The sequence below is a fragment of the Glycine soja genome, chromosome 12 (genome assembly GCF_004193775.1).
Source record: "Glycine soja cultivar W05 chromosome 12, ASM419377v2, whole genome shotgun sequence".
Classification (NCBI taxonomy): domain Eukaryota; kingdom Viridiplantae; phylum Streptophyta; class Magnoliopsida; order Fabales; family Fabaceae; genus Glycine; species Glycine soja.
Window position 1 is genome coordinate 11,408,322 of NC_041013.1, and position 12,212 is coordinate 11,420,533.

General features: G+C 33.3%; 2 protein-coding genes across 2 annotated transcripts; both read right to left on the reverse strand.

Moving 5' to 3' along the window:
- Positions 1-448: 448 nt before the first annotated feature.
- Positions 449-1,200, reverse strand: LOC114378715 (probable fructokinase-7). The gene is made up of 2 exons (XM_028337350.1): positions 934-1,200; positions 449-661 (listed from the first exon to the last, which is right to left on the reverse strand). The coding sequence occupies exons 1-2, from the start codon at positions 1,198-1,200 to the stop codon at positions 449-451; spliced, it is 480 nt and encodes a 159-aa protein (XP_028193151.1).
- Positions 1,201-7,874: 6,674 nt separating this feature from the next.
- LOC114380561 (O-acyltransferase WSD1-like) lies at positions 7,875-11,976 on the reverse strand. The gene is made up of 5 exons (XM_028339676.1): positions 11,618-11,976; positions 10,939-11,514; positions 9,867-10,220; positions 9,593-9,730; positions 7,875-8,376 (listed from the first exon to the last, which is right to left on the reverse strand). Exons 1-5 carry the CDS (start codon positions 11,798-11,800, stop codon positions 8,215-8,217), a joined length of 1,413 nt encoding a protein of 470 aa, XP_028195477.1. The 5' UTR covers positions 11,801-11,976; the 3' UTR covers positions 7,875-8,214.
- Positions 11,977-12,212: the final 236 nt, after the last annotated feature.

Sequence of the window (12,212 nt, forward strand, 5' to 3'; positions counted from 1 at the left end):
TCCATTTTTTGCAGAATTCACAATTTGTTGTCTTTCTTCATAGCCGACTTCACTTTCAGTATAAAGAAGATTGTTAAGGACTTTTTGCTTTATTATCTAATAGCAATGTTTTAAAAACTAGATTGAAAATGTTTTACTAAGCTGGAAAGCATAATAGCAAAAAGAAAAAATTAATTTCCCAGTTTTAAATTAGTATATTGAGACATTACATTTCCTGAAATGCCATTATGGATGTCTTCAACCATTAGGCCAACTTGCTTTTCCAAATCAATAGACATGTCAACAAGCTTTCACACATATTTCTCCTTAGCTGTTTTGAGAATCCACAGAGGCTGACATATAAATAAAATTGTAGAGGCATACCTAGTGTGCCATAATGAATAACATATTAATGTTTTCCAGGAGTGGTGTTGGTACAGTTAAAAAAGCAAACAAATATTCAAAACACCTACTTAAGGAAATCTTTATCAAGTTCTAACTCTTGAAGGAGCATATCAGCGCTTGGATTGCGGAAAAACAAGAACTCGCGTTCGCCATCTACTCTAAGTGTAACAAAAGCTAATGCAATTCTTGCATTAGGGTCAAACCGCATGCCAGAAGTCTCAACATTGTTCAGCTTTAAAATGTTAGCCAACATGTACCCAAATTCATCTGCTCCAACCTAATAGATAGATGACAATGACTTAATATGTGATTTTCTATACTAGTAGTTCAAGCAAGCATTTTCTTTCCTCTTTTTTTTTCCTTCTAAGAACAGGTGTACAAGAAAATGGTATTTCATAACTATTTAGTTTCAAACATAGCATATTTCAAATATGTATAAATATTCAGATTTGGCCAAATCATCCAAGACTATGTGCAGATAGATAGTAACAAGAAAGTGAAGAAATCATATAACCAACAAGACCAATGAACATTGATTGAAAACTACACCTTGCCTATGAAAGGAGATGAACTTCCTAGTCTAGAGATACTAATAGCCACATTGGCAGGAGCACCACTAAGAGCTTTCTTGAAAGCGGGTGCTTCAGCTAGTGACACTCCTCCCACCAGTGGAACAAAGTCTATTAACATTTCCCCGAAGCAAACAACCACTGAACTTGTTTCCTTGCAATCTTCTTTTGTGAGATCATTGGATTGACTTGCACGCAAGCAGGATCTTCTGACCAACATGAGCCATGATTTGTCATAGCTTTTCATTAGTAACAATGTGATTTCAGACTTAAGAGAAAAAAAGTAAAAAAATTGAACACTTCAAGAACTAGAATAATCAACTCAGATGTGTTCTGCTATGTCATATGTCTTTCCACTCCCATTACCAAAATTCACAAAGACTTAGAGAATAAATTGTATTTTGAATTTGAATACCACTTGCAAACAGTTAGCAAAATGACTTTCAATTCTATTATTAATTCAAATTATGTACTTTCAAAGTACCCATTTAATCTCCCAATATATGCCCTGGACTGAATCACACGGATTCCATGCCTACATCACATGAGAAATCTGCTCACCCCAAGGTGTTAAAAAGTGGTTTGTGATCGTGCTTTTAGCCGCAAAGTTAAGGTCATTGGGCTTTCTGTGACAGCATCGTGACTGCAATTGCAGCCACATCAGTTGCATTTTTCTACAATATCATTGTGGCAAAAACTACGGCTCTTCACAACAACATAGTGACCACAATTCCAGTTGCATTAGCCGCATCTATCTACAATTTCCCGCAATACCTAGTAACACGATGAAATTGTGACGAGGATCGCAATTTAAAGCCTTGCTTCATCCCAGATACAATAAACTGCAGCATAGAACCCCTCGTACAAATGCTAACATCAACAACGATTACCAGAAATACCACATCATCATGATTTCATACCTCTGCATGGAAATCACATCCCAAAGGGGTCATTTCTCATTCACAAAACATGCACACTTGCACACACATTGACAAAAGATAAACAGTTCTAATCAGCAAAATAAAACATTCACACCGACACACTCAACAAAGATCTGTATATTTTGATTCAGTCCAAGCAAAATAGTAGGACAAGCAAAATGTCTGAGCTTTAGAAAGTTGCATGCTTCCAAAAGTTTTTTCTCAATGATAAAATACATATTAAAATATAATGTAGTATCCCTTCCTGTAATGAGGTTACTAGAGTATCCAAGATATCTTTGGATTGATGTCCCTTTAGTTACTACATGACTAACGTTGCATCCAACAAACCATTGTTCAACCAAACTAGCACCTTCTCTTGAAGCAGTCTAAATAACCTATCAAACAATGCAAAGCAAATAAATGTGTTGGCCAAGACCACTGGAATCACACACTAGCTTAACCAAAACAAGAAACTGACACTCACTATTGTTCAACAGACTCCGTATCACATGAAAGACTTCACATATAGCTAGTATGATTACAAAATATCTAGGTATTTGTTCTCAGATACATAACTTTACCTTGTTTCACAATTAAGATGAAATAGAGGATCAACATACATGGAGCAGCCAGAGAAAGCCTATCAGTGTATATTCCAAATTGGGGGTCACGCTATGAGCAATTGCAGCACTACCAATTGTATATTCCAATAACAAAGACCAACAAATGAACCAAGCAACACTAGAAATAAAACCAATGATTTTTGTTAATGAATTCCCAATCAAGTATGAGATCAATTTATTTCATATAAGATAATGGGAATTAAGTTCACATAGACCTCATGATGTAAATTAAATTGACATAGACCTGAAGCTGCTATATAGAAATACTCTAACCCCCCAACTCCCTCCTGATTAAAATAAATACTAGTAATAATCAGATAACTTTAGATCCACCTGCCAAAGATTGCTCATTAAAGATAACCTCTTAACAGTTACATTTTCTTCTTACAATTCAATGAAAGTTAGATATTTTTTTCCTTTTATTATAAGCTATAAAATTTACATATAATAATAACCCAACAACTGCTATTTTCAATTTGGCCTTGAGAGAAGGATGGAGTTACAAATGAATATCCTGCAATACAGTTACCAACATGTCGAACCAAACTCTGTATTGTGTTTGTCACACATCAAATATCAAGTATGTCAAATACAAAGCCTCATACAAGCAATGGAAGTTCAATGTTTGCTAAATCATAGAACATAGTATAAATATATAGAGACACTAAAAAAATTTCAAACTAGATTGTAATTATAACAAAAGCTTGAAGAATTAGACACAAGAAATTTCCTAGGTGAAGAAAGACCACAGTTAGTCACCCCTCCCCCATCCTTGTACCTGTTTTACACCATCTAATGACAGTGGTTTCGACCTTGTTTTATGTATACCTATATCCATAGATGATTTTGTGTACAATGGAAACAATACGATTTGCACCAAAAACCTAAACAAATTACCCAAATCCCATACCATCAAGCTGAACCTAGTAAGACTGAGGTAATTTGCTTCTTAGGGACGTGCAACAAGCATTATTCCCAAAATAATAGAGGTCATAAACTTGATCACCAACGAGTAGTAATCATGGATAAGGGGGAAGATACTTGAGGAAAATGTAACCTATCTCCATGAAATCCACACCAATTGACCAAAAAACACAATAATATCAATTGTCACAGAGGTTCAACAAAACCATATAAAAATTAGTATCTCATAAGACCAACATAATGACAAGAAAAATATAACAAGCAATTCCTAAAACTACCTGTCAATAGATAGGTCAAACCATCCTGAGAGGATGTATGTGCAATTTCTGCAATCCTGGTTAGATCCCTTTGTATTGTGTTGCCTATCCCACCACCAAACATTGCAACCTTACACAAGACAACAAAATATGATTAACATAAAGTTTAAACAAAACCACTGAGTCTCATGACTTTGACAAGGCATGTACTCTCACACTTCATAGGAATATATCATGTTTATAGTGCATGCCAAAATTAACAAACTACTAAGTAATTACTCAAACAGAGCAGAAAAACAAGCATAATTGTAAATCCAAATCCCATCTAATCAACATATCATAAATGTGAGACAGCAAATATACATACAAAATAAGCACAAAATGGATGAATTTGGTTGCTGGAAATTGATATTATTTGAGGAGTGTTAGTCGATGAATACGACTAACTTTTGTGTAAGAAATCTGTGCAAATTGTATATAACTCCTCCTATTTATGGTTAATTTGTAGTGTTGTAATTAATTTTTGTTAAATATAGGCAATAAGTACTTAGTACTCCCATTTTGTGCATTTAATAATCATTCCCTTTCAATTTCAGGTTAATTAGGAAAGTTTGTGAAGAGTTGATTTTGATCTGCTCGCTAAGCCAATTTGTCGGCTTAGCGAGCCATCTACTGAGCGCACCACTCTTGCGGCTGAGCACAAGGATGAATCTAGAAGAAAGATGAGCTGGACACACGCGCTAAGCGAGGGCTCATCCCTCTAAGCGCACCACTTGCATGCATCCACTAAGCGAGAAGACACGCACTAAGCCGAAATTCACTTATGTGCGCTAAGTGAGCCAGAGTCGCGCGAGAGCACCAACGAGACCACCTATTTAAGCCTGAAATCAGAAATAGAGAGGGAGTTTGGGCTTTTCCTTGAGCTTCTGTGTTTTTAGAGATTTCTAGAGAGAGAAAGGTCCAAGTTCCAGAGAGTTTTGAGAGCTTTTGTTGTGCGAAAACTGGCAGAGAACTGAGCTTGAAGAGGAAGCCATCCTGAGAGCATGAGATGAGTTTGTGAGTGATTGTGAGGTTTTAGAGGTGGAGGAGACATCCCCACTACTTGTATTTCTTCAATCCTTCATTTTTCTCTTCTCTTTATTGTAAAGGAAGCTTCCCAGATATGGAGAGCTAAATCCTCTGTTGGTTTTTCCTTATAGGTACTTGATGTAAATACCTTTATATCTATTTAATGATGTTTTATGTGTTCTCTGTGCTATCAATATGTCATTTTAGTATGTTTTTGCCTTGATCACGTAGATGCATGCTTTGTTAGGATCATTCAACAGTGGAAACTGGTCTAATTCTTAGAACTTGATAGGGCAGGGCTAGTTTATCGTATTATCATGAGGGATAGAGTTACGGTAACCTAGTTGTTTGTATGTTTGTCTTAATGCGGTTCTAGTCAAGTTTAGTCCAACAAGAGGGATCCGAGGACAATGCTTGATCAGGAAAAGGCTAGACTATCACGAGGGATTGGGGTTTAGCATTTCAGGAGACACCATAGAACACATGAGCATTGTTAAGTAGAGAATATCCTTATAACATCAGGCACCTAATAGGAAGACCAACACGTTGTCTACTTGTCTTTACACATCATCATTCACGTGATTTTCCTTTTTAATAGTTAGTTTACATACCTGTTCATAGTCCACACATATCTTTGCATACAAGACACCTATTCACTGAATATAGTTTTACCAAGTAACACAAGTTCATTGAGAGTTCGATACTCGGTTCTTACCGTTTTATACTACTTGCGCGATCTGGTGCACTTGCTGGGTTCGAATAAGGAGGAACTCATATCCCATCTTGGTTTCTTGCATATTGGTGGCCGGATTAATTTTGACCAAGAATCAATAGGAAAAGACAAATGATGCATGTTGTTTGTGCACTAGAATTAACAAGCAGACAGAGGAAGAATGCTTGGACATAAAATAAGCAAATATTCCCCTTGTCTCCATCCCTGTAGTTTGGATTTTGGAATATGAGGCTTTGTAGTGAAAATTTTGGAAGGAAACTAAAAACCAATAGGAATCTAAATAAGCAAATATTCCTTTGTTTGTATTGAAGGTGAAGGCACAAGTGATCAACTATTTATTTCTCATGTAACTAGGATCATGGAAGTTGAGGTAGACAACCCATATGATGTTCTAGGAGTTAACCATAATATGTCCAGTGACAATATAAAGAAAAAAGTATGTTCTTTATTTGCTTTAAGTAATAATAGTTTCTAGTTAATTTTGTTTTTGAATTAATTATTTTAAAACTGATTCAACTCAGTTGCCCCCACAACATAATTAGTTAAAAGAAGCATTGCCTGAATGAATATTCAGTATTTTGCTACCAACAACAGAAGAGAAACTTAGGCCTAAAAAGTTGGAAAACTGGAATGTCCAACTTCTCAATACTACTTCTAGAGTTCCATTTCTTGATGTAATAAGGCAACAAGTTTCTCAAAGGGACAATTTCTATGACCATGGGCCATCTTGGTCACATATGATGCATGTTTCTTCTCTCGTGTCTTGTGTCACAAGCTTTAGTAGTATTAATATATTGGATTTCACTTATAACAAGTCAGATCATAGGAGAAATCTACAACAAGACCAAATATCCGAGGTAATTAATTAAGAAAAAAGAGCTAGATACTCTTATTAATTCTTTATTATTTTCTTATCCAAACTTGCTACTGATAATATATATATCTTTACATGTTATTCAAATTGATTATTTCAGTATATTCATATGGTTAAATTTTTTTATTTTTTTTTAAATAAAACACATTCTAGGATGGTTATCTGAAAAATCGTCTTAGAACTACATTCTAAGACGGTTTCCTCAAAACACCATATTAGAATCCTTAATATATTTTAATTTTTTTAAAATACATTTTGAGATAATTCTCTGAAAAATCATCTTAGAAAGTCTACCATTCTAAAAAAGTTCTTAACTAAAAATCATCTTATATAAATATTTTTCTAAGACGATTTTTAACTAATAATTGTCTTAGAAGAAAATCTTTTTGTAAGATAGTTAGACTTTCTACGACGACGATTAATAATTGACGTCGAATGTGTCTTTTAATCGACGTAAAAAGTGTTTTGTCCAGTGATGGATATCATTGTTCAAAAAAACTTTAGAATATATCAAATATTAGAAAAGATTAAAAAAAATCCATATAAGATATCAAACAATTACGATTTAATATTACTTTTAATCTATTATATTTTATAATTATTTTATTTTGATATTAAATTTTAGAAAATTCATTCTAATTTTATTTTTCAATTCACATTTGAGTTTTAAATTAACTAATTAATATAATAATAATTAAAAATCATTATTATATTTATTTTATTTTAAAAAAATAAACCAAAAAAAAATTCATTGTTCCTGGTTCATCTTCTACGACCACGCCTGTAAGACCACCAGATCTATGATCCGTCCCATAGGATCTTTATACTACCAAAAAAAAAAAATCAACGGTGAACCTTGCTATCCAAAACCCACATTTTACAAAGAATCATCAAAACCCCAAATCAACCCAAAGCCATCAAGGGAAAAACCAGATATTGAGAACCCCACAACAAAGATGTTCATAACTGTCAGATCACGGCACCAAAGACGATGGTTGTTGAGGCTGACGGTGAAGCTGGCACCGGGAACGAACTCGAAGACGAGGATGGTTTGTGATCTTGACCTTGTTCACGAATCTCTCCTCTCTGGGGCCCAACGTAGAAAAAAAGACACAATGAAACCGAAGCCATCAGAGGGAAAGAGGATGATGACAAGTAGGCTAGATTTGAATTAGTACAACAAAAAGATGCACAATGAACAAGGTAAAAAAAATACACTATTGATGGGGATTGGGATAGGTGGGTTTAGTGAAGTGAAGTTGGATTTGATGCATTCATGGTTAAATTTGCAACTTGGCTAAAATAATCTCGTTTAGAATTGTTTCTAGAATTAATCAAGTTTGGAATTGTTGGGAGAAAGTGAAGTATGAAGAGTTTGCAACGGAATTCTGAATCTTGGTCGGATGAGATGAATTTCTTTTACTGATTTTTACTTTTTTAAAATAAAATAAAGATAACGATGAATTTTAGTCATCATGGTGTTAAATTGATTAATAAATATAAGGTTTAATGTACTAAATTGAAACAATTATAAAATCTAATATACCAAAAGCGATATTAAATCCATAATTCAACTAGACTTAGTATATATCAAATAAAGCTAAAGAAGGAAAACATTGATCCTTCATTTCTTTTGCGGGGAGGAGATATCACTGTTCTAAGAAATTACATGGACATACGATATGTATGCTATTATTATTGCCTTGAGTGGCCGATTTTTTAAATTTCATTCTAACACTTGACAAAATTAGAATCCACCATCTCTACTTATTGATGAAATTAAACTGACTTGGACATACTCCCAAGCATATATAGTCTCCCTTAGACGACCCCTATCTCTTTAATTATTCTTAGATCATTTAACCTCTGATTTTGTTGGGTATCTCCATTGCTGCTTTGGATATGACCTCAAAGGCTTTCACCACGCAGAATTTGAACTTCTTCTCATCAATAAACCCTTTCTGTGTTTTTAAGGTAATTCTTAACGTTTTTGTGTAGCTTATAACTGCAATATTTATACTCTGCAACCACAAAGGATAACACGTTTAACTAACTGTATTTCTCCAAATAATGGTTAGTAAATACAAGAGATGAAGTCAACTAGCATGTTCTTATGCATTAAAAATTGAGTTTCCTAAACAATAGGGCAGCTCATCCACCTTCATAAATTCTACTCCATCTACCTTCATTATATATAACAACTTATTATATTGAGTAAATATCATTTTTAAAAGACAAGATATAAAAGTGTGTGATAAGATAAACGATTTCTTAGAAAGAAAAAGAAAAAAAATGAATATGAAAAAATTAGTGAACAAAATTATTGTATAAATAACAGTATTCTATTTTTTAAAGTATTTACCATATTCAAATTATTTAGATGTGTCAAAGGTAAACTAATTTACAAACTTGGACAGATACACACAAAGCAAAAGTGATGCATGAGTCCCTTTAAAAGGCAGTCGCCTGAGTACAGTCTCCCCCGCCCACTTAACTTCCATCTGAAAAATCAAGTACTCGCACTTTCTCTGTTATTTTTTTTTTATATATAGAAACTAAGAATGAAAATGAATTTTTTTATTATACTAAAATATAGTTATGATGTTTCTTTTTTTACTCCTTTTTTTCTCATTTTACAATAAATACATGTGTAAAATAATTAAATATTAAAATATAAGTAAGAGTATAATTGATAAAAAAAAGTAATGAAATTTTAAACTTTACAAATGATAGATAAATGCAAACAAAAATTTGCAAAAAAATTCAACACCTAAAACGGAGGGGGTATACAAATAAATAAATAACGAAATTTTTTTAAGCCATATAGACTTTAGCTAGTGTGAATTTAGTTTAATTTTTTTAAAAAAATCATTATTATTTAAAAATTTCAAAAGCAATTTTTAAAGATGCATGCTTTGTTTTAGAAATTAGCACTCCCAATTAAAAAATGCACTTAGTTATGGACTGCATAATAATTATTGTTGGTTAAAAACAAATATTTTAACAATTTCACAAACACATATAATCGTTATTTTAATTATTAATTTTTAATTAACAATTATAACTTCATCTTTTTTCTCTTATTTTTTTATTTATTTGCGAAGGCATCTTTTTCCTCTTAAATTGCATTAAAAGTATCATCAAATTGTTGGCTATTTTCCTTAGGCTTTTATCATCCACAATAAGCATGGCTGTGGCTATAGAGACAGTTTAGAATTCAATTAAGATGACGGTTACCTCGGGTCCACCAGTCATTGTGAAATACAAGCCTTTCACAGGATGATTTGCCAAAGCCATAGGTTCTATTGGTCCAATCAAGTTGGATACGACAACACTTGAGTTTCTTAGTGTCCCATAGATATGTTTAGCCACGGCCTGTAACAAATTATAATAATTATTATAATTATAATGTCAATAAAAGAAGGGTTTTTTAAAACAGAAAAAAAAACTGGGTTTGCCTAATAACAAATTAATCATGCAAAACTTTAAACCGGCACATGTATGCTCCCACCTCGTGTCCTCTTAATTTCAGCTCCATATCTAAAAGCCATTCAATGAGAAAAACAGTGAAAGACTTTCTCTTCCTCTTGATTATTTTTTGGGCTTTCCAAACAAATTCAAGGGGGTTGGATAGGCTGGCTTGGCTTAGCTTAGGTATGGGTACGTGCAAGAAAGAAATATGATTCCCCCAAGGAGATTTGGAATCAGCCTTCATCATTTCTTGGATTGATTGGTAACTTCCAATGTTTCTAGTACTAAGCATCACCAATCCTGTGGAATTTGCTTTGCCTGCCTTATTGTCAATCTCTTGCATGTACAGCCTAATCCCATAGAAAATTGCCCCAGTAATTACATCGTTTACTGTCTGCAATTACACAAAAAATATATTATTAATTTAACTGAATTTGATGAAACATACCACAATTAATTAAAATAATAACAAAAACATAATATCATAAATGTTGTTTGTTCTAGGAGTCATAAGGTGGTTGGAGGTTGGAGGGAGAGGTTTAAGGGTTGGGGTGATAAGGAGATCATGGATTGGAATTCCTTCACTAATACAGCATACTAATTGTTAACATTTGGCAATCAAAAAATAAATAAATATTGTATGTTTTAAATCAAAATAAACATTGCACCTTGGTAATCATTGTTAATACTATTCATTGAAATTACAGCAGTGATTAACAATGTCCACAGTTGTATGTGCTTTTATTTTGAATTTCAAATAAGCATTCTACAATGTTTAAGTAGCCAAGAGCAAGATCAGATTATTAAGATATTTTTTTTTCCTTTTTCCCCTATCTTGTTCCTACATTTATTTTGTAATCAGTTGATGGTTAGAATATCTTCTAGCAGCCTATATAACTCTCGTGTAATTAAGATCAATTGATAAGAAATAGCACTTTACTTTCTTCTCTTAAAATTACAAGAACAGAATATCAATTTTGATTAAAGAACCATTTGAATAACCTGTATGCATGATACTATTTTAAAGTTTTCTCCCTAAAATAAGTAACACTGAGTCAATTTGAATATGTTTTCCCACCAACCCCAACAAATTATACATTAAATTATCTTACCACTCCAAGCTTGGACTTGATTTTCTTCACTTGATCAAGATCAAAGGATATGTTTGATATCACACAAGGCAGAGACTCAACACCTTCCTCACCACTCCTTATGGGTGTCTCATCATCTTCAACAATTGAGCTTTTCACTATGCTCCATCCAAAATCCGAAATAGAGTTAAAAAAGGAGAACAAAGTTGAAGAGAACAACCTGAAGAAGCCCTTCTTGGAAGGAGATGAAGATGCCGAGGATTTTCGGGAGGGAAACGAAAGAGGAAGAGAAGGGTCATCAGCTCTCTGAAGACAAGAGAGAAGAGCACCCACTAGGGAGTAACCATCTCCAAGTGCATGGTGAAGTTTGAATATTAAGGTGCCAGCAGCATTGCTTGTAGGGTATTTGATCACATGAATTTCCCAAAGTGGTTTATCTTGTGGTGTCCTTTCCATTAATATCTTTGTCACATAGTCATCAAAATATTGGTCATACAATTCTAGTGACTCGTTTTCGGGGAACGTTGGAATCTTTACGTGATCTTCGAACTTCACCTCTACCCTTTTCCATTTCATTTCTCCTTCTTCATCTCTCACCTAGCATATATATGTGCAAGTTAAATTATACTTAACATTATGAAAAAAGATTGCAAGGAAATAAAATTTAAGAGAAAAAATAGAAGCTAATGAGAGTGAGAACCATTATGGAAGAAAAGTGTGGATTGACGGGTAGAAAGACATCTTCGAACAAATACTTGGCTTGAGAGAATTCAATTGGAACTTCTGATTCTAAGAAGCCAAAAACATACGCACATAGCACCGTGGTGTTGAAGAATCGTCCACTAGGACTCACTGGCTCTGTAGCATCTTCGAAGTTGTCCATTATACTATTGCACTGACGAGTTTTAGAAATTAGAGACTAAATTATGTACTACTTGGAGATTGAACATGTGTCTGTCTATGATCACTTATATATAGCTTTAGATAATTGTATTGTTGTGTATGAAGGGCAAATCATTTTTTTTTTACAAAATGAAGGATAAACCATGTTCTTTATACGAAGGATCAATTTAGAGCATATGTTTGGTTAAAAGTTGATGATGAGGTCAAAACTAATTTTGTCAGATCAGACTATTTTTTTTTTTTTTTGTATTTTTTTGTGTTGGGCAATTGGATTTGTCTCAAAATTCACAATAATTTAAACCAAGAAGTAAACATGCACTTAATTAGCAGTATCAAGTTTGAGTAGCTATATTAATATTCAAAGAAAAATAAGTTTGACCTTATTAATATTG